Source organism: Juglans microcarpa x Juglans regia, chromosome 6D (assembly GCF_004785595.1).
Source record: "Juglans microcarpa x Juglans regia isolate MS1-56 chromosome 6D, Jm3101_v1.0, whole genome shotgun sequence".
NCBI classification, from domain to species: domain Eukaryota; kingdom Viridiplantae; phylum Streptophyta; class Magnoliopsida; order Fagales; family Juglandaceae; genus Juglans; species Juglans microcarpa x Juglans regia.
The window spans coordinates 18,633,786-18,659,922 of NC_054604.1; the positions used below are offsets into that span (position 1 = coordinate 18,633,786).

A 26,137-nucleotide genomic window follows, 5' to 3' on the forward strand; every position below is an offset into this window, starting at 1 on the left:
TTCTTTCTCCATCTACCCACTTTGTTTATAAAGTTAATTCTCATTTCTTAGTTGTTTTGTTTCCTCCAAGGACAAAAAAGACAGATCTGTAATTTTTCAGCAACATCTGAGAGACACACACGGCACGAGAAGGCTCTTAGGATGCAAATCGTTCGGAGAGAAGTGACGGTTCAATGAAAATCGCGGCGCGTAAGCCTCACGCGCCACCCTCTTCGGGAGCTTTTCTAGCCACACGGGTTGGACCAACAGACTCGTCACTATCAGATCCTTCAAATCTGATTGTTGTAGTTGCAAAGAGGGCACGTGGCCCTCACCCGCCGCCATAGATTTCAAAGTCTACTGGAGTTGATCAAAACTATAATCCGTCTATTTTTACATCTATCTTATTGCTTTCCTTACTTTTTTTTTTTCCAAATTTTGCTAGAATACTCTTATATGTAAGGAGTTTAGTAAAATATTCGAGCCGTTGGCACTCAACGATCACCACCTCCTCTTTGGTCCTTTGGCGGTCTCTCTCTGCCCCAACCCACAAGCCCCACTTTTTTTACTTTTGCCCTTGGCACAAGAATCACATATATTCCTTCGGGAGACTGTGGAGTTTTGCGACAACGTATAACGCGATGAATTTCATATTTTTTTTTACTGGCTTTTTATTATAAGAGTTGTCCTATTTGGCCATAGGATTGAAAAGACAAGGCAGTGGACTTCCCCAACAGTCGGTTTAAGACAAAATGCAATCACTACAATCACCATGACCGTAGGAACTACAATCCTACTCCGGGATTGTATAAAAACCGCCACTTTGTGCAGCTCCCTCCTAGCAGGGAAGGGCATGAAACATTTATTTGTTTCTAGGACCTATTTTTTTTTCCTTTTTATGTAGTACTGCATTTGTTAAGAAAGAGTGTTTGTCGGGGTTTCCCTACCCCTTACTCATGTATTTCTCTGTCCCTTAATTATAATATATTACACAAGGAACGAAGAGTATGGGGGTGTTGGGAAGGTTTCGAGGTGAATGAGTCCTGATGTAATAAACTGTGGATGCGATTTCTCATAGCTGAATGTGTCCAGATATAATAAACCGTGGATGCAATTTCTCTTAACAAATGTTAAAGGAATAAGAGACCCTTTGGATATATAATTAACACCTACCCTTATTTTCCTTGAAATGCAAACCAATACAAAATTTAAAATCCCTACGTAAATGGAAAATACCAATGTGAGATAATGTGTCTACCTACATCGGCATTTTTTTGTCTTCATCAACATTTGCCGTCGCTTATTTAATGAAAGGAGTTATGGAGTCCTGAATTTAACATGTCCAAAAGTATCTATTTTTTTAGTTTTCCCATACAAATAATATCGAAATGGCAAGGGATGCTTATGCTGCTGCTACTTAATGTTTGATAAAGATTTTCATTTCCAAGTTCTTCTAGTTCTGACCACCAAATAATGCTCGACAGATCACCCATAAAATCTAACGATTATATACATTATCTATCGGAGATTTTTGTTTCGTGCATCTATTATTCAAAGTGGAATCTAAAGCATAAACACGAAATCTCAATTTTTTTATTTATTTATTTTTTTAATCAATCATGGTGGCACCATTGCCACTTCAAATTGTGCCAAAATTCAGTCAGGCACGTAAGAGAAGCAAATTAAGAACACAGACTTCCTTGTCGCTTTGTTGCATCCACTAATAGCCACGGGAAAACTTGAATCAGCATGCATGTACGTTTAACTTTCTGTTATTTCATGGAAATCATGACCCTTCTGCAAGATCATGGGGATTCACTTCCCGGTAAAACAGTAGAACTAGTTACATTTATTCTTCAAATCACTCTGGCTTTCAATTATAACCCAGTAAATACCATAACACGGAATTGTGCTTTATAGCAAGCGCTATAGACTTCCATCAGCATACTGCTCTTTAAGATCCTGCAATGCTTGTCGAATTGAGTCCTCGTCTTGGCTGGAGTACTTCAAGCATATCAGCCGTTGAGCAACACGGTAAGCCATCTGGATTGGATGATACTGCATGTAGTTTATTTCCATCCTCTTCACTTCCTAGACATTGGAAGTTGTTTTATATAACAGGTTACTGAAGTTCATGAAGATCATTCTATACTTGCAATCACAAAAGATCATGCGGTAAATCTTATCAAGTGAAAAGAAGATCGGCAGTGAAATGATTTCAATTTCAACATCAAAAGGAAAATGGTTCCTACTTGCCTCATATGGTGTATTTGGTGGAAAGGAACAATAGAGGTTGTGAGGACCATTAAGGGGTGACGAAGGAGATAAAAAATTATTATTATTATTATTTTTTATAGTCTCTTACTGATCTGGACAACTTCCATAGACTTTAATGGGCTTAATTTTAATTTTTCATGTTTTTCTTTTATCTTGTTCTCTTTCTAGACTAGATATATAAAAAATGTACAAATCTGAAAGCCAATATTGATGATAAATAATTACCAAATAAGTATCTAATACACTGCCTTTGTTAATGTTATATATAGCTAAAATTTACCAAATCTCCATTTCTGTTTAAGAAATCTGAGCTGCTTTGCGTAAATAGTAGATTTTTTAAATTTGAACTCATGATTAAGGCTTAAGAAAGTTGAACATTACAGACTACACGTGATAAATTCAGTCAAGGAGCACGTGTACTTTACAAAGATCTTGTGATTTAGATGAAAAAATCAGGATGCTTTTGGCCTCAATGTTCACACTGGCTGGTTTCACAAGTGAGATGAGATAAAAATTTTGTGAATAATAGTAATATAGTTTGTGAATAGTAGTGAAATAGTTTGAATTTAGTATTTTTTGGATTTTGGAAAATGAGAGAGAAAAAGTTAAATAAAAAAATTATAAAGTTAAAATAATTTTAGAATATAGTTTTATAATATTATTTTTGTTTGGGAATTTAAAAAAATTGAATTGTTTTTTATTTTTTATTTAAAAGTTTGGGAAAGTTGTAATAATTAGTTTGAAAATTTTGTATTTGAATTATATTTGGGAATGAGATGTGATGAGATAAGATGAAATAAAAATTTTGAGATGAAATCTATTTACAAACAAGCTCTACGACCCTTATAAGAACTTGAGATTTTGCATAATATCCGTCCGTAGAGCTTTTATAAAGGAAACGCTTCAGCGCAGTTGATTCCTTTCGTTTAGGACCTTCATGGACAAACCAGGACTAGAGATGGATCAATAGACTGCACATTTTCCTAAAAAATGTATGCTGAACCAACAGATGGATTCAGATTAGTAGCTGTTCTTCCTTCTTTCAACCTATTACTTGTCTGCATGTTATCTACCTTGGACTCTTCTAAAAGTTTTCAGGCTTGAGTTTCACTAAATTCTTCATGTTTTTAAAAGCATTAATGTAAAGAAAGAAGTTTGGACTTTAGAAAAAAATATTATCCTTATCGGGATTCGGGTTCACCTTTTCAGCGATCCGGGATGTGATGCTTCTGGCTGTTTCAATAACCGAGCTTGGTAAACCTGCCACTTCTGCCAACAATAGGCCATAGTGTGGTACACGTCTTGGACCGTCCTTGAGTTGATGCTGAGTAAGTAAATAAGATATTTTATTCAGGGAAAAAAAAAGTTAAAACAAGCAAATATTAAAGCAAAAGAAATTTGATACTCAACCTGGAAATCTAGACGGTTGTTTCTAATGTCAACCTGAAAGTGAAGAATTTTCACATTTGGATAGATGGTTGCTAATTCTGATAGATTCTCCATATGAGTAGCAAATATAGTATACCTAAATGCGAGAAAGACAACACTTTAATTCAAATTGTTAATGAGTGCAGGAGGAGAAGATAAATATGCATTATCTTTACAAATGTTAAGGCTGAACACATTCTCGCCAGTATCAATTTTTCCTGCCCTAACAGCTTCTAATGTTCTCTACTATTTAATCTGACTACATTTTTTATACACGCCATGTCCAATAGACTAGCTATGTAATCCTTGATTGCATAAACTACATTTTGGCATTTTTAATAGTGGAAACTAGATACTACTTATTTCTAATTTTCAAAATTCATACAAAAACATGGTAATTGGAGAAGCAGAAAACAGTTTACGCTTTCAGTGGTAATAGATACTCGCAGCAGCTCCATGCAATTGCAAATCCATCAGAGGAAGAAGTAGCCCTCCCAAGCTCATCCATTACAATCAGACTCCTGTCCCCAATAAAAAGATGTTCACAGAAACTATTGCACATTCTAATGGTATAAACATCATATAGGATATAACCTTTCAGAGACATTCTGTGTTACAAAAGCTGTCTCTTTCATCTCTGTCATGAACTGTTAACACTCAAATAGAACAAGACATGATTTTACTCTCTATGATCCTTAGTTAAAAATATTAACTTATATGCCACTAGTTCACAATATATAATAAAATATAGGGCTCTTGACACTGTAAATGAAATCATACTGTACTGGAGTTCGATTCAAGATTATCCACTGCACCCATCCTTGTAAATATACGATCGACCACCCTTAAAGTTGAGAAGTGAGCAGGAACATAACAACCAATCTGAGCAAGAATAACTATAAGACACACTTGTTGAAGATAAGTGCTCTTTCCACTCCTGAAGGAAATAATGCATATTAAACTTGAGATATATATAAGAACACATTATTTGGGGGCGTTGGAACTCAGAAAATGAAATCATAATAATACAATCAAAGATGAAAGGACTACATGCAGAAGAAAAGTTTAAAATGTGCATCTATATGGATTACACTCTGAATAGGTGTTTAAGATATTAGCCTTCTCTGAAACAAGCACATTCACCTCCCTTATTACAAGTGCGGTTATATTAGGTTATCCAAAACATATTTGCAATAAAGTATCTTATGCATTTGACAACGTAGATTTGACAATTCATAACCATCTGTGTCTTCCAAAAGGCAACAAATTGATGCCAACTACCATATAATTGCTACAAAATGCATGCTCTAAGCTTTTTAAACTCAAATGCTCCATAAGCAAATTACAAGGGTACATATCTCAAGACAAAACATATTTTTGGGGATTCTTAGGTAATTTTTTATTTCGTTGCTTGGTTAATCTTGTTTCCCATACCTGAGGTACAGCTATTAGCATGTAGGTAGTTGGTACACATTTAGTTTCATTGGTGTCTGATGTTATAGATTCAGCATGTGTAATTAACCATCCTGGGATTTAAACCTGCATCCACGCTGTTGAAAACTCATGTCCTCTACTGGTAACCAAATAATGAAGTTGGGATTTTTTTACAGTTTTTTATTTCTTTATTTTATTTGAGGGTTTCCCCATTCTTTAAAAAGGACATGTAAAAATATTCTCAAGGAAAAAACGTGATGCATGAAAAATTCTGTATCTGTGCAAGGAACAACTTTAATGAGACCTTTTTCTTACATGTTTGGGCCCATTATAATCACCATATTTGATGCTTCTGAGAGAAAGAGATTGTTGGGCTGAAAATAAATAAACAATGATAGTAAATAATTTCAATAGAAATTGAGATTGGAAAAAGAACAGGACTTCCTACAGATGACAAAGAGTATGATACAAGCAATCAAATCACCAAAGATGGAAAAGAACATACGATGAAGTCATTGTGTATGCTTTCCAGGATAGGATGCCTTCCAGCATCAATTGCCATTGGGCCATTGTCTGGCAGAAGATTGACATGATTAGGCATATTCCTAATTGCTCTTTTAAGAGTCACCAGAGAATATGCCAGATCATACCAAATAACTTACTTGTGAATTCTGGTCTAGTATATCGATCAACAGGCTTAGTGGATATTGTATGAGCAAATGAGTTGACAATCATATCTAACAGGCATAATACCTCTGCAAGTAGAGTGAGCAAAGAGACATCCTCCCGTATGGCATCTAAAAGTGCTGCATGTCATACAATATTACCATAAACTAAACGTGTAGCTACAAAGCATAAAAACACCTGAAACATATAGTAATGTACCAAGGGCATAATGAACTTAAAAAAAAAAAAGGTAAATACATCTAAATATTTTGCATAGTCATTTACCCAAATCTTTAAATCTTTTGGATCCATAAATGCCAACGGTTAAATTTTTATTCTACGTTTTCACAGATCAATGGATCCAAGAATCAGCATTTAATAGTACTAAGCCTTCTTAGGCATCCGCAATGCAAATGCAATATTTTGTATAATAAGTGGAACTTTATTAAGGATCAAAGAACATGTTGCCCGATTACAATGGGCATATACTGAGAAACACATAGCAAGAAGAAGAAAATAGAGTAAGCAATGAAAATCAGAAAAAGAAAAGTAAGCAAACATCAATGATACAAGGTTTTGAAAAGGAAATCCTTGAGTCGCCAACATCTTCTTCTTATTCACGAGAAACACCTAGCAGAAAATGTATGATGCTAATGGCATTGATTTCAAAGCGTTAACACAATTTTTTTGATAGGTAAAAAGATGTTAACACAAAAAATTCATACAATATAACATTATAAATAAGAAAAGTAACAAGTATATGAATTTATGCATCAGACATTTTTTTATAGGTTTTTTTTTTAATTTTTTATAGGTGAATTTATGCATCAGATATGAAAACAGGTAAGAACTATAATCTAATAATTTCCTGCATATGAGAGAATGGTATCCATAAGTTGCCCGGGCTAAGGCTTATGAAAATTTAGCTATGAAAAGCTTTGGAAAACTTATAACACAATCAATCTAGAGATATGCATTAAATCTATCATGGCCTTCAATAATGTTACATTAAAATGAGAAAACCCTAATGCAATTGATGGTTTTAGAGAGCTTATGATTATCTCTAACCTTTAAACACTAACACCTTTCCCCTTCAACCCAAGGCACCTGTACACTGAATGACAAGTTTGCAGCTAAATCTGATTACAGTTCATTCCCATATCTTAAGTCACTCAGCAAATGGTTATTACTTAGTTGTAATATGAAAATTCAGGCTTCATGATTTCAATTTTTAAACACTTTCATATATGATTCACAATAGAAAGAAAATGGAAAAAAGTCAACTCATGAACCTTAAAATACAGAAGATGTACTAAACTGATCAGCATTTTTTTTTATTTTTTATAAAAGTAATAGGAACTTTTGTTGAAGAGTGCAAAGGCTTAGCTCAAGTACACAGTAGGTATATAAGAGAAACACCTAATTTGGGAGGGAAAAGAGATACAAGGAAATCATGAAAACACAAAAAATCTATAGAAGCAGTCAACAAATTTAGGACAACCTTCCAGGCAAACTTCTGTTCGTATATAGCACTCTGCAGCTGCAGACTTATTTCTAACATTCAACTGCAAATTTCATTGAATAGACCAAAGTATGAATATTTATCAAAAGCCATCCAGGTTCATCAATTTATGACCGATTTATAACATAGTGACATAGTAACAATACACTCCCTATCACGCGCAAATAGCATAATACAGTTAATTTACCATGTTGATCACAACGACGATAAGTAGGCCAACAGTGTAATATTCCAGATTAAGAATAGGAAGATAGTGAATGGGGATCTCACATTACTTGGAAAGGAGAAGTTCTTGCCCCTTGTAATGCTTTTAAGCGACTCAAATTGTAACATTGACTAATCCTTTTGGAGTATGGGCTCAAGTATGCCTTGAGCTTTCGTTGGGTCGTTACAAATGGTATCAAAGGCAATACAACCAGAAGTGTGGGACTTGAATTATGTCACCTATAATGGAATAGCTTGACGAGGATGTCGGGGATTTAAGGAGGGAGATTGGAATACAACGGATTGAGTATGGGAAGGTTGTGAACAGGATCCCACATGGCTTGGGAAGGAAAAGTTTTTCCTTTTATAAAGATTCAAATGGCCCCAATTGTAACCTTGACTATTTCTTTTGGAATATGGGCTTGGTGTGGCTTTAGCTTTCCTTGGATTGTTACAAATAATGATGCTCAAATTTCATTATATTCAATACCTATTTTTAATTTATTCTGCATTAGCTAATACTAACCAACCTATCAACAGAAGTATAAAATGGAACATCTTCTAGGTTACTATCAATATAAAAGTGCCCAAGATCAAATATCAATGACATGCTACAATGTGAAAGGGCATGTTTCTGTCATTTGGCTGGTCTGTAATGATCATCCTATCGAGAAGTTATTTTCTTTTCCAATATCTATCCCCAAGAAATTGTTGTGGTTGTATCTCGAATTGTTTTATGAAAGATTGCAACTACCAATTTAAGTTCAAGGTCAAGGTTAGGAACCCATAGCGAATTTGAACATATCATTATCAACTACAAGCTAATATCACCTGACTTTCACTAAAGATTAATACACAACACTAGAATCATATAAAATTTGCCTATGGCATGAGTTGTGAGACCAATCAAATATTACAAAAACTTCACACTCAACAACTGTTGATGAATCATTACATTATTTATATTATTTGCTTGAAGGTCTTCCTGTAATTCAATTTCATGAGACTAGTACAAATAATACATCGGTGGAGTGAGAACCCAAAGCCAGGGTTTCGCTTCCTTGACGGCTATACTATTCTTCTCCTTTATTCTCATTATCATCTTATATCTTGCACTCAGCATCCACTACTGAACTTTGTTTTCTGTCAATATCTTTGACCCTTGTATCATTTCTTTACATCTCAATTATCATCTACATCTATTCCTAAAATTTTTCAAGATGCACTTACTGATCCAAAATGGAGGTAAGCAATACAAAAGGAGATGAAGGCACTCTATAAAAGTAAGTTGACACAAGGCTAGAATGGTGGCCAAGGACTTTACAACAACTTGTGGAATTGACCATAAGGAGGCATTTTCCCCTTTGTAAAACCGAAATCAATTTGAGCTCTATTCTCTTAGAGCAAAGTTGGGTTGGCCACTTCATCAATTTGATGTAAAGAATGCATTTTACATGTAAACGGAACAGAGACTTAGAGAGGAAACTAAACATGGATGTTCTGCCTGTCGAGTTTAACTTGGCAAATGGTAAGGTATGTGGGTTAAAGAAGACATTGTCCAGATGTTTATCTCACACTTTTAGGAGGACTAATCTATTTATCTCACACTTGTCTAGAAACTGCCAATGCACCAAGTATGGTGAGTCTCATTGGGTAAAAGTTAATTGGATTCTTCATTATCTGAAGTCCTCACCTGGTAAAGGATTGTTGTTTTTTAACATAATTACATGTGAGTAGGATTTTATGTAGGTGCTGATTGGGCTGGATCAATTTTAGATAAAAGGTCTACTTTAGGATATTAAACTTTAGTAGGCGGGAAATCTAGTGACCTGGGGAAGTGAAAAACAGAACATTGTAGCTAGATCAAGTGAGAAAACTGAATTTAGAGCTTTGCAAATAGAGTAAGCAAATTATTATAGTTGATAATGTAGTTGAAAGAAATTGGGTGCAACAATAAATACTTTGTGATATTCACTATAATAACAAAGCAGAGATTAATAGTGCTTATTTCAACATGATAGAACCAACCATATTGAGATTACCTGGCATTTTATCAAGGAGAAATTGCATTCTGGCTTAATTTGTACACCTTATGTGAGACAACAGGACAGCTGGGGACGTTCTGACAAAGGGAGTATCAATGGTGACACAACCTTGAGCAAGCTTGGCATGTGAGGTATCTTTGCCATAGCTTGATGGGGAGTGTTAAGAGTTAATACATTATATGTTGTTTTCTTTTATTAGAATGGAGGAATTTTTGTAATTGTATTTCGAAAGACAACAGTGGAGTGAGAACCAGGAGCTTGGGTTTTTCTTTGGATTCCCTTAATAGGGTCATGAAAAGGAAAGTTTCCTCTTCCCATGTCTTGACCTAACTAAAGAAGTTACTGATGATGGTAGATATATTTCTCTTTTATTTTCTTCTCCTAATTTCGATTTTCTACTTTTATCTTCTCTTTCTCCGTTTTACCTTTTCAACTGAAACAGCATTACATATAGAAGTCTAATGAATATTTGGGAGGTGTTATTAAGATTATTTGTAACTCTAATGAATAAGTGGGTGGTGTTATTAAGATCACATCAGATGGCTTGAAAAATAGTAAAATTGTCATGTGAGGCACTGATAGATTATTCCTACAATCTCAGACCACTAAATCAATATAAGGAATAAATTAAAGTTAGAATACAGTAATGCTGAAATGATCATAATACTCACAGAAGCAAGTTCCAGAGTTGAGCAATGTATATTGTTGCCATGTTTCAAGACCTGATTTAAGTCTCACCATTATATAATGTTCAGAAATAAGGAGAATCCTCATAAATAATAAAGTACCTGAGCTAATATCCTATTCCCAACCTGAATGAACTTGTTAGGAAGCTTTCCTTGAACATCCTTCTGTGGAATGCTAAAGTAAAACCCTTGCCTATTGTTAAAGGGAAGTTTCAAATTGGGCAATTTGAAATCTTCACGATACTTGTTTGCAAGATTATGAATAGCTGTCAATTCAATATTAAATAGGTTTTAAGTTGCGTTACACTGCAGTGACACACAAAAGAAGGAAGACAAAGAAACTGAATTCTATATGTCGTACGAAACCTTCACTAGTATCACAAAAGGACCTCCTTGCTAAATCCAAAAGTCCATCAATTCCAGCCTTGACAGCAAAACACTGCTGTGTGCGAGCAACAAATGGAACCCGTGCATGAAGCACATCTTCATCAATAACCTCTCCAATCCTGAAATAATACAGCTAATTGAGAATATTTGAACATGGGTATTTATGGGGTATCATAAACATAATAAAACTGGTGGCATTATTGAAACAAATATCAAGTTTCTTTCACACCCCAGGTCCCCAACTCCATCACCACCACTACTTTCATTATTATGTAAGTTTGGTCCGAGTAATCAAGGCTGAGTCCGCTCACACCTCGTCCTGTAAACTGGCAGTGCTGACTGCTGAGCCAAAGTAAGGCTTTGTCAAAGTTCAGCCCACAATATTAAAACAATAAACTTATTACAGCCTGAGCATAGCCCCTAGCGTTCTGGTTGGCCTATTACTGGAAATGGCAGATAGAAGAGAGGATATTCAATTCTAAAAAACCAAGAAATTTGCTTACGTACAGAGTTGGGTCAAGGGCCATTAAGTTGAAAGTTAAATAAAAGTTAGTACATATACAGATATATATATATATATATATATATATATACACATACATATATCATTGAATATTATTTCCACTTTGTCCAAATGCAATGTTTGATCCACATACACCATTTCTCTCCAAAACAATATCTCCCAAGCAAATACAAGAAAAAATCCAAACTAACATGGTCATATGCTTTTCCATGTCCAATTTAATCAGAATTCCAGATTCATTCGAATTAATTCTGCTGTCCACGTACTCATTAACAACTAAGACCGAGTCAAGAATTTGTCGCCCTCTTATAAAGGCATTTTGAGATTTCGATACAATATTTCCGAACACCACACTCATACAATTAGCTAACACCTTAGAGATTATCTTGTATACCCCATTCAACAAACTAATAGGCTGAAAATCCCGCATCTCCACAGCCCCTACCTTTTTGGGAAGAAGTGCGATAAATGTAGCATTGAAACTTTTCTCAAATTTCATAAATGTATACAACTCAAAAAAATACATTCATAATATCATCCCGCACTATATCCCAACAAGATTGAAAGAAAGCCACTGAGAAACCATATAGACCCGGAGCCTTATCCCTTGCCATTCCTCTAACCACATCAAGAATTTCATCCTCTTCAAAAGCTCTCTAACCAATCTGCACTTGCCTGATCAATGGAGTAAAAAAACAGTCCATCAAGCTTTGGTCTCCAAGAGTATTCTTCACTGAACAACTTCTCATAGAAAGCTCCCCGTGTCCCCAAACTCCTCAACATTCCACTTCTTCAAATCTCTCTTTAATGCCTTAAGTTTACCAGCCAGTACAAAGCTCGGAGTACTAGAAAAAGAGTACGAAGACCGCCACGACCTCACCCTATCCACAAAACCCTCAGCCTCCAACCACATATTTTCAAATTTAAAATACCTTAGCCCTCTAAAAGTGCCCCACTCTCCAGCATAATAGGATAATGGTCAGAACACATTCTCGGTAACCTTTTTTGCCTCAAATCAGGAAAACGAATCTCCAAAGAAGCTGAAACTAGAAATCTGTCCAGCCTAGACCATGCCCTTCCATTGGACCACATAAAGTCCCCACCAACCATCGGTAGATCGATCAAACCAAGCTCAAAAATCAGATCTGAAAAAGCATTCATGGCATGAGAGAAATAATTATCCCCCCCTCCCTCACTAGGGAACCGTGTAATGTTGAAATCCCCTCCAAAACACCAAGGAACATCCCAACAGCAGCAAACACCTATCATTTCATCCCATAAAATACTCCTACTATTATCCACATTAGGACCATAAATCCCCACAAAAACCCATTCAAATCCATTATCCACACTTTTGAATCGGCAAGCAACCATAACCTCTCCCACATAATGATCTACCATCTCCACTAACCTCCTATCCCACATAAGAATAATACCACCCGAAGCCCCATTCGAAACTAATTCAACCCATCCCACACATTGACAGCTCCATGAACTGTTCACAATTGTTTGATTAACCAACTTCAGCTTGGTTTCTTGGAAGCAAATAACATCAGCACTCCACTTTCGAATCATATTCTTTACCCGAAGACATTTTCTATAGTCGTTCAGCCCCCTCACATTCCAAGACATGATTGTTGATTTCATTGATGACTATGAACAACCCTCTCCTTACCTTTATCTCTAACGGCACTTCCTCCCTTTGAGTTATAATTAATGAAGCACGATAACCTCTTTAATTCCCTCTCCTTCTTTAGAGCGGATCTAGCCAATGAAGGTTGACCAGCCTATATAGCTATTAGAAGTGCTCTAAATTGTTCCTCAAATCCGACATGAGATTCCCACACAATCCTTGATTTCATCCACTTTCCTCATCACCCAATCAGATGAAAAATTGGGCCAATCAATTTTAGGAAAGATAAAACACAACGGATCAAGGTCCATTTCTTCATCAGACTCCCTCTGTTCTCCTGACTCACTTGCCTCTGCTTCCTCCTCCCCTCCAAGAACCATCTGCAGCTCAGAGTTAAACCTGTGGGTGCAAGGGACCCCAGAAACAAACTCATCAAAGGACCCAGTGACAACACCACTCAACTCCACATCTTCCTCCACCACTTTCACCACCTCTGAAAGCCTTTCGGTGCCTCCAAAACATAGCTTAGTAGGAGCCATTAATGGCTGAGAAGAGAACCTCCCAACCCTGAGATGAGAATCTCCCATTAGAACCTCGACCTCAAAGGAGGGCAACAAACTCCCCTTTGCCGGAGTTGAACTCACCACCTGAGTACCCTCAGAGGGATCGACTACCACTGCCATCCTTTTCTATGAAGAAATCACAACCTTCTGTGCCGTCGAGGATTTATTATGGGGCTCCTCAGAGTTCCGATTCCCAGATTTGTTTCCCAAATTTGGAGGGCAAAACCCTTACACGAAGACTCACCTTCCACCATCGACCCTGTCTGTGATGTCGAAGTGCCTGTCGGAGCCACTGACCCCTTGGGCTGGGCCTCCTCCCTTCGAGCTTTTGGAGCCCTGTATTTCGTGTAAGGGCTTTGCCCTCTAGAGACCAGGCTTGTTTGCTGGGCTTCGATCCGGCCCATTTGCTGGGTCTCGATCTGGCCCATCTGCTATCTTAACATTAAAACCCTCATGCCCATTCCGCAGTTCCACTATCCTTTTTCCTTCTTCCTTATCCACTAAATTTAGGCCCAAACCCATAAACAAACCCAACTCATCGTCTACCTTCTTCAACAAAGACTCCAACCTCTCCTTCCAACCAAATAACTATGCCTTTATGTGCCACAGAGACCCTTCGACTTCTCCAACTTTCTGCCTGTCCTGCCTTGGATTCGTTAAGGCTGACAAGTAAGAAACTTCACAATGATGATTAACACCTTTCGAAGATGAATTATAAATCACCTTCTTATTTCTGGAATCCCGTTCACCACCACCATTCATAGGAGCAACATTGTTTTCAGAAACTAAAACAGAGTTCCTAAAATCAACCATCTCTCTTAATCTCACAAAACCTGCCCAACCACCCCCTTTCCTTCTGGAATCACTATGATTTCATTCCCTGTACCAGTGCCAAACTCAATCAGCTTCACAAATCTGCCAAACGCATTTTGACACTTTTGGAGCATAAAAACTCTATTACCTTCCCTTTCTGTCTGAAAAGAATCTTTATTGCCCGATAACCTCAGACAATCCTCTACCACCTTTTCCATCCAAATAACCATTCCTCCACTGAGATGAAGGGATTTAGACATCTTTCTGCTCCTCTCAAGAAAAAGTTACCACCTTTCCTACTAAACACAAACCTCTTAGCTTCAATCCAAAACAACGATCCATCTTCAACAAACTAAAGATAAACTAAAAGAAGAAAAAACAGAGGGAACACGAATCCGGGAAGCAAAGAAATATTAAGGACTATCCCCAGCTAGAAGCGCCAGTGAGATCTGCTATTTTGGTGAATGGCAACCTAGTTATGTTTTTTAGTAGTACACATGGTTTGAGACAATGAGATCTGCTATCTCTTTTTCCTTTTGTTCTTGTCATGGATGAGTTGAGTAGAATGTTGTAAGCGGCGGTTGAAGGAAGGTACTCATCGGGTTTTGAGGTGGTAAATGAGGAATGGAATAATAGCAGTAAATTATCTCATCTTCTTTTTGCCGATGACACTTTGATTTTCAGTGAGCCCAACCAAGAACATATTCATACTTTGAGAGCCTTGTTGTTATGTTTTGAACCTGTCTTGGGTCTCAAGATTAACCTAAACAAGTCTGAAATTGTACCAGTGGGTGCAGTAGGCAATATTTCAGATTTGGCTAATATTTTGAAGTGTAAGATTTCTTCAATGCCGCTGAAGTATCTTGGTCTTCCCTTGGGGGCTTCTCACAAATTTGTTTTGATATGGGATGGGGTGATTGAGAAAATCAAGAGAAGGTTGGCTGGATGGAAAAGGTTAAATTTGTCTAAAGGGGGAAGAATTACTTTGATAAAGAGTACGTTGTCTAATCTTCCTACGTATCTTCTTTCACTTTTCCCTTTGCCGGCTGGGGTTGCTAGAAGAATTGAGAAAACTTATCGTCATTTCTTATGGGGAGGAATAGGAGAGGAAAAGAAGTTTCATTTGGTTAGTTGGAACAAGATTTGTCAATTGGTCTTTTGTGGAAGATTGGGGGTGAGAAATTTGAGGTTGTTTAATAAAGCACTCCTTGGAAAATGGCTTTGGAGATGTCATGAAGAGAGAGATGCTTTATGGAAGAATGTTGTTGCTGTTAAATATGGGAGTTGGTGGGGGGATTGGTGTTCTAATGAAGTTAGAGGAGCATATGGGGTGAGTTTGTGGAAGTTTATTAGGAAAGGTTGGGGGAAGTTTTCTAAACACATTAAGTTTAAGGTGGGGGAAGGGAAGAGGATTCTCTTTTAGCATGACATTTGGTGTGGGGAATCAGCTCTTAAATCAGATTTTCTATCTCTTTATAGATTTGCAAGGGAAACAAATGTTGCCGTAGCAGATTACCTTCAATGTACAGATAATAATATTCTATGGAATGTTGACTTTATTAGATATGCAAATGACTGGGAGGTGAATGTTGTTTCAGATTTTTTGGGAAGAATTTATAACTCAAAAGTGATGCAGGGAAGAGAGGATAGGCTACTGTGGGACCATGCTGGAAATTTCAGGTTTTCAGTTAGTTCTTTTTATAAGGTGATTATTTTCATTCTGGTTGTGTATTCATTCCCCTGGAAAAGCATTTGGAGGGTGAAGGTTCCTACAAAGGTGGCATTCTTCAGTTGGGTGGATGCTCTAGGGAAAGTATTGACCATGGATAACCTTAGAAAATGTGGTTTGTGTATAGCTGAATGGTGTGTCATGTGCAAGAAGGACGGTGAATCTGTAAATAATCTTTTCTTACTTTGTGAGGTGGCAAAGTCTTTGTGGAACGAGGTTATTGGTCGGACAGGTTTATATTGGGTGATGTCTAAGGAAGTTGTGGATCTTCTTGCATGTTGGCGTGGTTTTGAGGCAAGTAAATGTGTAGCTGCCAAATGGAGAATGATTCCTTTGTGTTTAATGTGGTGTCTATGGCTAGAAAGGAATGGGAGACGTTTTGAAGACAAAGAGTGTTCTTTTGAAGATCGTTGGAATTTTTTTTTCTACTTTGAGTTTGTGGGCTAAGATCTTTTTAAGGAATGATGATAATGTACTGAATCTGTTTCTGTTTCAGTTTTCCTGCTTTCTAGAGTGTAGTAGGTATTTCCTTTGTAAACATCCTGTGTACTTGGGCTGTGCCTATTCTTGATAATAAAATTTCTTATTAATTATCAAAAAAAAAAATTCATTTTGTCTAAGCTAGATTTGGGCTCAGACAAGCACAGCCTGAGCTTGGCACAAAGTTCATTCTAGAAATCTGGACCACGCTCGGACCAAATGAATCTAGGCCAAGCAAGCATCTTCAAGCTAGCCTGGGTGAGATGACCGTTCCACTTATCCTTCATCATTTTCAACATCCAATTAAACGGTAGTCCAGTTTCAGCAGAAAACATGAAATCAGAAATTATATCAAGAAATTAAGCAAAAGTTCTTGAACAGGTTTGAGCCTTGAGCAAATTCCTCCAACATTTGTATGAAAAAAACGCAACACAAGAGTTTGACAATAATAGAGACACCATCATGTTTCTTCTATGAACTAATAGATGAGTCAATGTTCAGAAAGGGGAAAAAAAGCTTAGTTAGTATCAGTTGTATATCACTGCTAGCTGAAAAGAATGTCGACTGCAAAAGAAATCAGGAGATAGTTACAGCCGAAAGAGACAAAAAGATGCCAGGGAAAGGAAGGCAATATATAACGTTGGAAGGGCAGAATGAAAGAATTTTGTATGGCGTATAGAAGGAACCAAAACCAATGTAGTTTTACTTCTCAATAGAAGTTACATGATGTTTGAGAAATAAGCTTTTCATGCAGAAGCAAAAATGCATCATTCTGAATTTTTTTCTAACATATATGATTGAGAATAATTGCTGGTTGTTCAAATCCCTCAGCCTAAACTTGGAATATTCTGCTCTGCAATTTTTTAACAAATGAAACTGAAACCAAGAAATTCATGGTGTCCTATCCATTTCAAAACAAGAGCAGCAGGAAATCTTCAACATACCTCTTTTTAATTGATGCATATTTTTCATTTTCACATACAGACTTGTAAATGTTTGCAAGAAGAAAACTTTTCGCATCCTTAAGCACCTGATTTATGAAACAAACTGACATTTCAAGACATATTCAAGTCCAGTAAAAATCACATGGCATATTGCAACCAAGCATATTTACCTTTGAGAGTAAAGGTAGCGCATCCAAAGCAGTTTTAAGGAGAATAATGCTTGAAATTAGCATTTGGCTCTTTCTAGCAGAATCAACACCCAAGACCTCATTTGTAATTTTCTTAGGCTTAAAGCAGAAGTGACATAGTACTCTATCTGAATGAAGGGAAGAACATATTTAATAGGAAGAGATGTATTAACTTCCTGATGAATGACTTCACTAAAAAGAGTTATGGAATGCCTTGCTTTATAATTTGCTCACCAGTTTCTTTTGGAAATTTACGCAGAACCTGAGAGAGTCCAAAAAATAGCTGTTCATTGCTCATCAGCTCATCCTAAAATCAAACAATTGATTAGACATATGATGGATCGAAAAAAATAATGTTGTCAACTGCATTTCTAACTCACAAAATTAAATAGATGATCGTGAGATGGTTGCATACCTAACAAAAATAAAATTTAGAAACTTTCAAGACTATAAAAATCTTCAATAGATCATGGATATGTGATTTTTGTACTGGCTAATTTAAAAGCAACTAACGAAATTGAATGAGGGCAATGGAATGACACTGCCAATGTTAGGTAGCTTAAACACAAAATCAAATTAGAGAACGATGTGGATAAAACACAATATTTTACAACAGCTCTCAAAGTGCAAGCCTAAAATAAACCTGTTTATGGTGTATGTGCTTTCATGGGTCTAGATAAGTATACAGCAGCTCCAAACAGAGCTAGATGTCAGTAAGGATTTTACAGCCAGCCCCAAGTGGTTCAAACAACTGCTTTGTCAAGTAAGCTGACTTCATGGAAGATATATATTTCATAAGCCCAACTGAGTGGATGTGTAAAAAAATCCAAAAGAAAGAATACCGAGATGGTTTAAGTAATCAAACATGATCTAAAACATAAATAACAAAGAATAGGTCCTCGTGAAAAGATTGGAGATTATTATCAAAATAAACTTTTATTAACCTAAAAGTGATGAATTTGAACTAGGTGAACTTCAGCCAGCGTATACAAGCCATTTTAAAAACTGCCTGGGACAAATGTGCTGCAAGCTTTGCAATTCTTCTGTTCATATTTTAATATAATGTTAACATCTTGTCCTCATCTCAATGTCTACCTAAAAATATCCAAACGTGGTCTCTGCCAACCCCAACGTTCAGTTAAATTTAGCATGTCTCCTTGCATGCTACAAAGTTGAAGTAGAACTTCATGTTTCAAGCAAGCAATCAGCATTCCATGTAGAAATTGAATCCATAGCCAAGGTCTTACCTTTGAGTTAAAAGATTAAAATCGCAAGCTATATTTAAAACCTCAACAATGCTATTTTGAAATGCACGCTTAAAAGCTACTGAATTCTGAGATGCATCTGCTTTAAAGTCATGCAAAAGCAGTGGATAAATTTCTCAGGCTTGAATGTTCCTATTCAAAACCATTACAAAACAATTTTATATGGCATGTCCACCTAATACCCAAGCTTAGCCTTGAGCCTTGTTACTGTCAAAGCTCTCCACCCGTACATTTCCATGTATTGTACGAAAAATAACAAAAACTAAACCATAATAGGTACAGAACTATAAAACACAGAATTTCTCAAATATTTATATATATATATTTATATACATACATACATACATATATATATATATATATATAACACAGAAAAAGTCTTACCTAATTATTTAGGAACATAATTGACAATAACCTAATTTAAAATTAGATGATAGTTGGAAAGAAGTAGCACTGTTTAATTCGAATACACACACCTTTATCAAAATGTAACAAATACAGAGTACATGGAAATTTGTGATAGATACCAAAGGATGATATATTGGAGATCTTACAAAAAAGAAGAAGAAAAGAGAACCCTAACAGAAAGGATCATAAAAGAATTTTGAGGGTTCATAAGTTTGAGGAGAATTTGATGGACCAAAATTAAAATAGTTTCAACAAAGATATTTGAGAATTCTGCATTTGAAGCTAACCAGACAATCAAGGCGAGCATTGATAGTTTCAATATCTTTTAAAGGCTGCAAAATATTGGCACGAAGAAGTCTAGTCCTGGAGAAGAAAGCCAAACAATATGAAATTACAAACTTACATTGATAACAAAAAAGGACAAAAAAAAAAAAAAAAAAAAACAAGAAGAAGCATAAACCCCCTTTTCCTTGCACAAGTTCCTACTTCACTATATCACACCCCCTGCCGAAAAAAAAATATTCACTCTTCTTTTCTATAATTTAGTCCCTACCCTCCAATTGTTTTTGTTGTCTTTAGCATGTGGAATAGACTTTGCTTTTTGTTGCTTGTGCCCCAAAGGCTCGAGTAAAGTGGCTCAATAATTTCCAAATTTTGGACACTGCCACAAAAATTCAGCTGTAAGATTTCGTGACTATATACTGTAGGATAAATCTGATTCGTATTTACACTAAACAAATGTAACGTTGATGGGAGTTACCACTATCTAAACCTGATTAAATATGTAGGACAGGATATAAGCATCCGACTTCATTAAGAACGAAATTAATGGTACCTGGTAGCGTCAATGTTCATGTGGTCAAATGATCCATTAAAGGTAACCTGGGAAAGAGATAATTGTGTAATAAAAATTAAAGATTAGGATCCTCCATAAAACTAAAAACAGCTCAAACTATAAAAGCAAACGGATGAAAGTTTTGTAGAAGGAAAACAGAATTTATGCATTTGAGCTATATTAGGGGGCCACAATTACATATCAAATGAGTAGAAAGTTCCCGAGGGTAATAACCTTTTAAGGGAGCCATTTCCACGTGCAGGAAAAATTACAAAGAGTACAAGAAGCAGGTAATTATCATCAGTTTTTCTTGGACTCCTTAAACAACCATAGCGTATCAATATGATATATATTAGCAGGTGTCAACATAATGAAAACACAGCAACTGTGACTGTCAATGGATTAATCTTCAACATAGCAAGGGCAAAATAAAACAAGCAATTTTATTGAAGTGACATTATAACTTAAAAGAAAAAACAGCCCCTAGTGCTCTCTTTCAGACTCTCCCAGGCCCCCGGTGCCTAAAGGCAGTCCTCATATTCTGGCATCTAGTCTATATAATTCTTTAGTAGAAGCCAGGGATATGCTGGTGGTAGAGAAAGCAAATATTGCAACTTATAATTATACCAGGAAGATACAGAACATGCATCATTAAAAACATACCGATAATGAGCGGTTTGTAATAATAAGTCCCTTTTCTGCTTCTATCCTGTGGATGAGGTAGTTGAAATATTTTTTTTATAAGTAAAATACATATCAAGGTAGAAAATATCATAACAGTAAAAGTACATGTTACTGTTCAAATATTCAAGCAAACTTCAGATACCTAACAATAGATCACATCGAGAAACTTAGTATATGAAAAGTCGTACCAAACTATGGGATGCACAAGTTAAAAATTGGAACTAGCATATGAAAAGATCAAATTTCAAAAGAAACTAATTGTAAAGAGAGAGTGAATTAATGAAATCAAAGGATGATAACTCTAAAGAGCCCCCATGGAGGAGGAACAGAACATGACTATAAAAGATGTTACCCAATGAGAAACAGAAATAAAACAAACAATATGGAGGCCCAGCTTAATATCTCAAAGTTAAATCTCCTCTCTTGTCTATGCAATTGAACTAAAAATAGATCTTATTTAGACTGCAGTTTACTAATACTCCATATTTAAATAGAAATATTTTTTGTTTCTCCAAGACCCTCCACATCATAGCACTAGCATGTAAATGACTTTACTGGACCATTGAGATAGTCATCAAACCTCTGGTCTCAAGTTACTCAGGGAATTAGCTCTATTCACGATTAAAATATCCTCCTTCATGTTTTAACTTTTGCAAAAATTATACTAGTCTCAAGTCATGAAAGTACCACTTAATAGTAGCGGCAGCAGCAGCCAAACAGAGATAATACTGCTTGTAATAACTATCCAAACCAAGTGCAGAAGGCTCCTTGGCAGCTAGATTTTTAATCAGCACAGCACCCTGGAGCAAAAAACCACAATGGTATTTACCACCAAATAGATGCAAGTATCAGCACCTCAAATTTTAAAAATCGGTGAAGAGCAAGTATCTAGGATAACCTTGGTATCATCAAAGCAACCACGGGCCATTACAACCTAAAAAGGCAGTGCATGGTATTAATTTGTGAACAAATGAAAATCACAAAAAAAAAGCCAGATATGGAGCTCATTGTCCAAGTGAGCGTGCACACACCACACACACACACACACACACAGCTGTCATTGTAAACATTAGGGACAATAACCTTCTTGACTGTAGCATAAAATCTATCCACCAACTCTGAAACTCCAACCATACCATCTGGTGCCAGCTTGTTTGGAGTAACAATGATAACCAATGGATCATAGAAATGCAGCAAAGTTTTTGTATTCTGATAGGAGCTGCTAGTTTCAATATATTGAGAAAGATGCAGTGAAGCCAACCTCAAGTCGAAAGCAGCAACTCCAACCTGTCCGCACAATTGGTGTCAGTTACACATTATGAATATTATTATTCATCAAAACCAACCTTCAGCTGACACAATTATAACATTTGTAGAGTAATGTTAATTTGGGATCAACAATGAACTCAAGCCCACAGAAATAAGTGTTAATGACTCTTTTCATAACCATATTAGTAGCAAAACCATGATTCCATTTCCTTTCGCAATCCATAATATTTGGAGGAGACTTCCTTTAGAAGTATAAACCCAAGGTCCTGCAGCATGTTTCACTGTGGTATACTCAATACAATTAAACACACAATCCACCGCCTTCTCTAGAATACAATTAAACACACAACACACACAATCCAATGTTAGAAGACTTAAATAGCAGGTTAAATTCATAACTGTTAAGGTTTATTAGTTCTTCTTGCTAAGCCAATTGATGCATCGGATAGCCTTTTCCAACAAATCGCAGAACGTGAAGTGAAAAAAAAACATATCCAAGAAATTTAATCAGCTTTCCAACACAACAAGTCATTAAAAGAGAAGAAAGAAAAAATAGCACACTCTTCTTCAAGTTTCAGTCCTCAACTTCAAACAGGGGATTCCATCTGACAACACATTTATGTCCCTAGAGTATTCACAAAAAATATAAGTTGTGAATTTCAGGACTAAAAACATATTTCTCGGAAGCAGTTAGCCAGGGTTGTCATCAACCACACTTCATGACAACCTCTTTAAGATTGAGTTGTGACCTTTCGACCAACAATTAAAAGTACAAGCTCAAATCTAATCCATGGAGCCGCAGGAACTTGAAGTATAAAATGTTGAAAAAAATTTGAACATCGAATTATCCGTAATTTCATAAATGTGTAATTTCAAGCGGCAGTAAAAGTGACTGTTTAGTCCTGAGAAAGATGAAGAAAAGAAATATAAAACATAATTTTTAAATATTATATTAGATAAATTCAAATATGGCGCAGACGTTATTTTTATCAACTAGGACAAAATACTGGTATTGGAATGAATTTTGAGAAAGTGTTTGGACTTTCGGTCGCCAAAAAACATTGCTGCATTTTCTCGGGGAAAAAAGGAACTCAGATAATCAGACAGGCCAATGACTATAGCATACTTCTTTAGCTCTGTTCTCGATCAGACCGACCACAAAGCTCGATCTCTCTCCTCCGTCGTCCTCCATTGCTATACCAAAGCTTCACCGAGGTTTTGTAATTGCGCGCCAGAATTGAGTGAATGTTATCTTAGTAAACTGTTCCCGCGGGGCCGCGAGGCCCGGGCTGCAATTTGTTATTGGCGGCCCAATGACAAATGAGATTAGAGCCGCCCAAAGATAAATATATTTAGTTGGAGATTTACTAAAATATAATTCATAAACTAACGTGACTGGTTAAATTTATAATTTTTATAATCTAATATACTAAAACTGATGTAAAACTTAAGAAAATTAGTAAAAGAATATAAAGATTGCAATGTAAGAGTATCTCTTCATGAGCTTAATATTATTTACTTTGAATTTATTGTGTTATACAAATAATACTCAATACACCATTTTCTAGGGATTAGGGGATGAGGAATTTGAAAGAGCGATACATGAATTAATTAGATACATTATTGAATTTAGGAATTCCAAGAGTTGATACACATTATTCTAAAAGGTGGAATCATGGTCATCCACCCAGTTCATGTATATATTTATAACACCCCTCTTGGATGGCCACACACAAAGAATATATCTTGTTAAAACCTTTTTTAAGAAAAATTTTGATGGGAAAAAATCAATGACAAAGGAAAAATGTACAATATTTGTATATACCTTTGAATGTTGTAAAATTGTCTCATTAAAACCTTGCAAAAGAAAACTCAATAGGACAAAACTTTAGCAAAAGAAAAAGAGTACAATCTGTTTGATCATTTTCTCCCCCTCAAAAGTATGCAGAGCTTCAATCATTTATGATAAAATATCCTTAAGTCGACACATTTCGATTTTGTGGATCTTCTTAAGTGTTGCAGTTGATAATGTTTTAGTAAATAAATCTGTCAAATTATCACTTAATCGTATTTTCTTAACATCAATATTACTGCTCATGTGTATAAAAGAAATTTGGTGAGATATGATTGGTTCTATTACTTTTGATATAGCCTCTCCTGATTTGTGTAATACAAGCATTATTATCTTCATATAATGTTGTTGGACTATATTTGACTGTGGATAAACTATACTTTTCTCGAATGTGTTGAATTACTGATATTAACTAAATGCATTCTCGGCTTACTTCATAAATTGCAATAAACTTTGGGTAGTTGGAAGAAATAACAACTAATGTTTACATGACAGATCTCCATGAAATATATCATCACAAGTGAATAGGTGTCATGTTTGTGGTCTTCCTTTATGCGAATTGAAAATGCAACCTAAGTCTCCATAATCAATTAATTGAGGATTCGATCATTTTGGACTGAACAATCTCATGTCAACTATTTCATGAAAGTAGTATAGAATATGTTTGACCTCATTCCAATACCTTCTAGTTGGTGTAGAACTATATCTTGCTAGTAAGTTAATTGAAAATACAATATCTAATTGTGTGCAATTTGCAAGATACATCAAAACACCAATTGCACTTAGACATGGTACTTCTGGACCAAGAATTTCTTCATCGTATTCTTGAGAGTGAAATAGGTCTTTTTTCACATCAAGTGATTGGACATTTAATGGAGTACTCAAATGAAGAGTTTGTCCATGTAAAGTGTTTCAAGACTTTTTCTGTATATGTTGACTGATGGACAAGAACTCCATTTGAAAAGTGCTCAATTTGTAGACCAAGAATTTTTTTTGTTTTCAAAATCTTTCATTTCAAATTCATTTTTTAATAAATTTGTAGCTTTCATGAGCTATTCTAGAGTTCCAACAAGATTTAAATCATCTATATAAACCGCAACAATAGCAAATCCAGAATTTGACTTTTTTAAGAAAACATATGGGCAAATTGGATTATTTTCAAATCCTTCTTTTATTAAACATTCATTGAGACGATTGTACCACATGCATCTGGATTACTTTAATCCATATAAAGGATCTTTGTAGCTTAATAGAATACTTCATAATTTTGAATTACATGATTCAGGCATTTTATATTTTTCAGGGATTTTCATATAAATATCATATCCAGTGATCCATATAAATATACAGTAACCACATCCACTAAACGCAAATCCTAACTTTCTGTGGCTACGAAGCTAATAAAAAATTTGAATGTAATTGCATCTACAAGTGAATCTGTTTCTTCATAATTAATATCAGGTTTCTGCAAAAAACCTTGTGCAACAAGTCGTGCTTTGAATCTCATGATTTCATCTTTCTCGTTATGTTTATGTACAAATACCCACATATATCCAACAGGCATCACAAATTTAGATGTTTGGATTATAGGTCCAAATACTTCATGCTTTGCTAGTGACATCAATATGCATAAATTGTTTTTTTTTTTTTTTTTCATTTTGGCCAATCATTTCTACGTCGACATTCTTCTATAGTTTTTGGTTTATTTTCTTCACCACTTCTGGTGATATCAAGAGCAACTTTAAATGAAAATATGCTGTCAACAATAATTTTATTTCTATCAATTAATTGACTCGTACTGTATCGAGATCTTGTTATTTTCATGTATCTTTTCTTCTTCAGGAGATAACTCTTTAGGGGATTCTATTCTGTGAGAACTTTGAACAGAAATTTTGGATGGATCTATAGCTCTTGTTGCCTGTTTTGTGGGTACGACCTCTTTAGGAGCATCGATTTATTTTATTTGTGCTTTTCTCTTCCGAAAAGTCTTATCATTTTCACCAATAGGTCTCCATGCTTCAGGTGTGTCTTAGATTCATTAGTTGCTACATTATTTGGTTGCCCTACAGGGACATCGATCTTTGCTGGAGTATTAGCAGTCGGAATGTGAGACTTCACTATTTTCTTATTGTCAGTAGAGGCATCTGGTAATTGATTTGTACAAGGATCAATATGAGATAGCGTCAAAGTGTTCCATATTATTTGCTTTTGTGCTTCTAGCAATTTTTTCCCCTCTAATGGTGGGAGGACTATTTCATCAAAATGATCATCTTCAAAACGAGTTTTAAAAATATCCTCAGTTAAAGGCTTGATATATCTAATG

At 35.6% G+C, this 26,137-nt stretch overlaps 1 protein-coding gene across 4 annotated transcripts; it reads right to left on the reverse strand.

Moving 5' to 3' along the window:
* Positions 1–1,737: 1,737 nt before the first annotated feature.
* Positions 1,738–23,263, reverse strand: LOC121235902 (DNA mismatch repair protein MSH4). 4 transcript variants are annotated; one of them, XM_041132335.1, is made up of 24 exons: positions 23,089–23,263; positions 21,777–21,980; positions 21,592–21,627; positions 21,381–21,493; positions 20,673–20,718; positions 20,010–20,056; positions 19,728–19,835; positions 19,462–19,537; positions 17,736–17,808; positions 17,484–17,629; positions 17,314–17,399; positions 10,608–10,747; positions 10,368–10,507; positions 10,227–10,277; positions 7,286–7,349; positions 5,781–5,924; positions 5,624–5,691; positions 5,434–5,492; positions 4,465–4,621; positions 4,279–4,331; positions 4,107–4,205; positions 3,667–3,781; positions 3,458–3,580; positions 1,738–2,070 (listed from the first exon to the last, which is right to left on the reverse strand). In XM_041132335.1, exons 1-24 carry the CDS (start codon positions 23,152–23,154, stop codon positions 1,906–1,908), a joined length of 2,379 nt encoding a protein of 792 aa, XP_040988269.1. In that variant the 5' UTR covers positions 23,155–23,263; the 3' UTR covers positions 1,738–1,905. The 4 variants fall into 4 exon arrangements, with proteins under 4 accessions (XP_040988269.1, XP_040988270.1, XP_040988272.1 ...); XM_041132336.1 differs by lacking the exon at positions 10,227–10,277; XM_041132338.1 differs by lacking the exons at positions 7,286–7,349; positions 10,227–10,277; positions 10,368–10,507; positions 10,608–10,747 and having other exon boundaries at positions 5,781–5,789; positions 5,872–5,924.
* Between the last annotated feature and the right edge of the window lie 2,874 nt (positions 23,264–26,137).

Bases quoted from the DNA above. Each gene is read 5' to 3' on its own strand.
- LOC121235902 (XM_041132335.1), bottom strand. From the start codon at position 23,154: ATGGAGGACGACGGAGGAGAGAGATCGAGCTTTGTGGTCGGTCTGATC. The intron at 3,782-4,106 runs GTAAACTGTTTT...TCTCGCATTTAG, and splicing joins TATCTATTACCACTGAAAGC to GTATACTATATTTGCTACTC. The intron at 2,071-3,457 runs GTGAACCCGAAT...TCCAATGTCTAG, and splicing joins CATCCCGGATCGCTGAAAAG to GAAGTGAAGAGGATGGAAAT.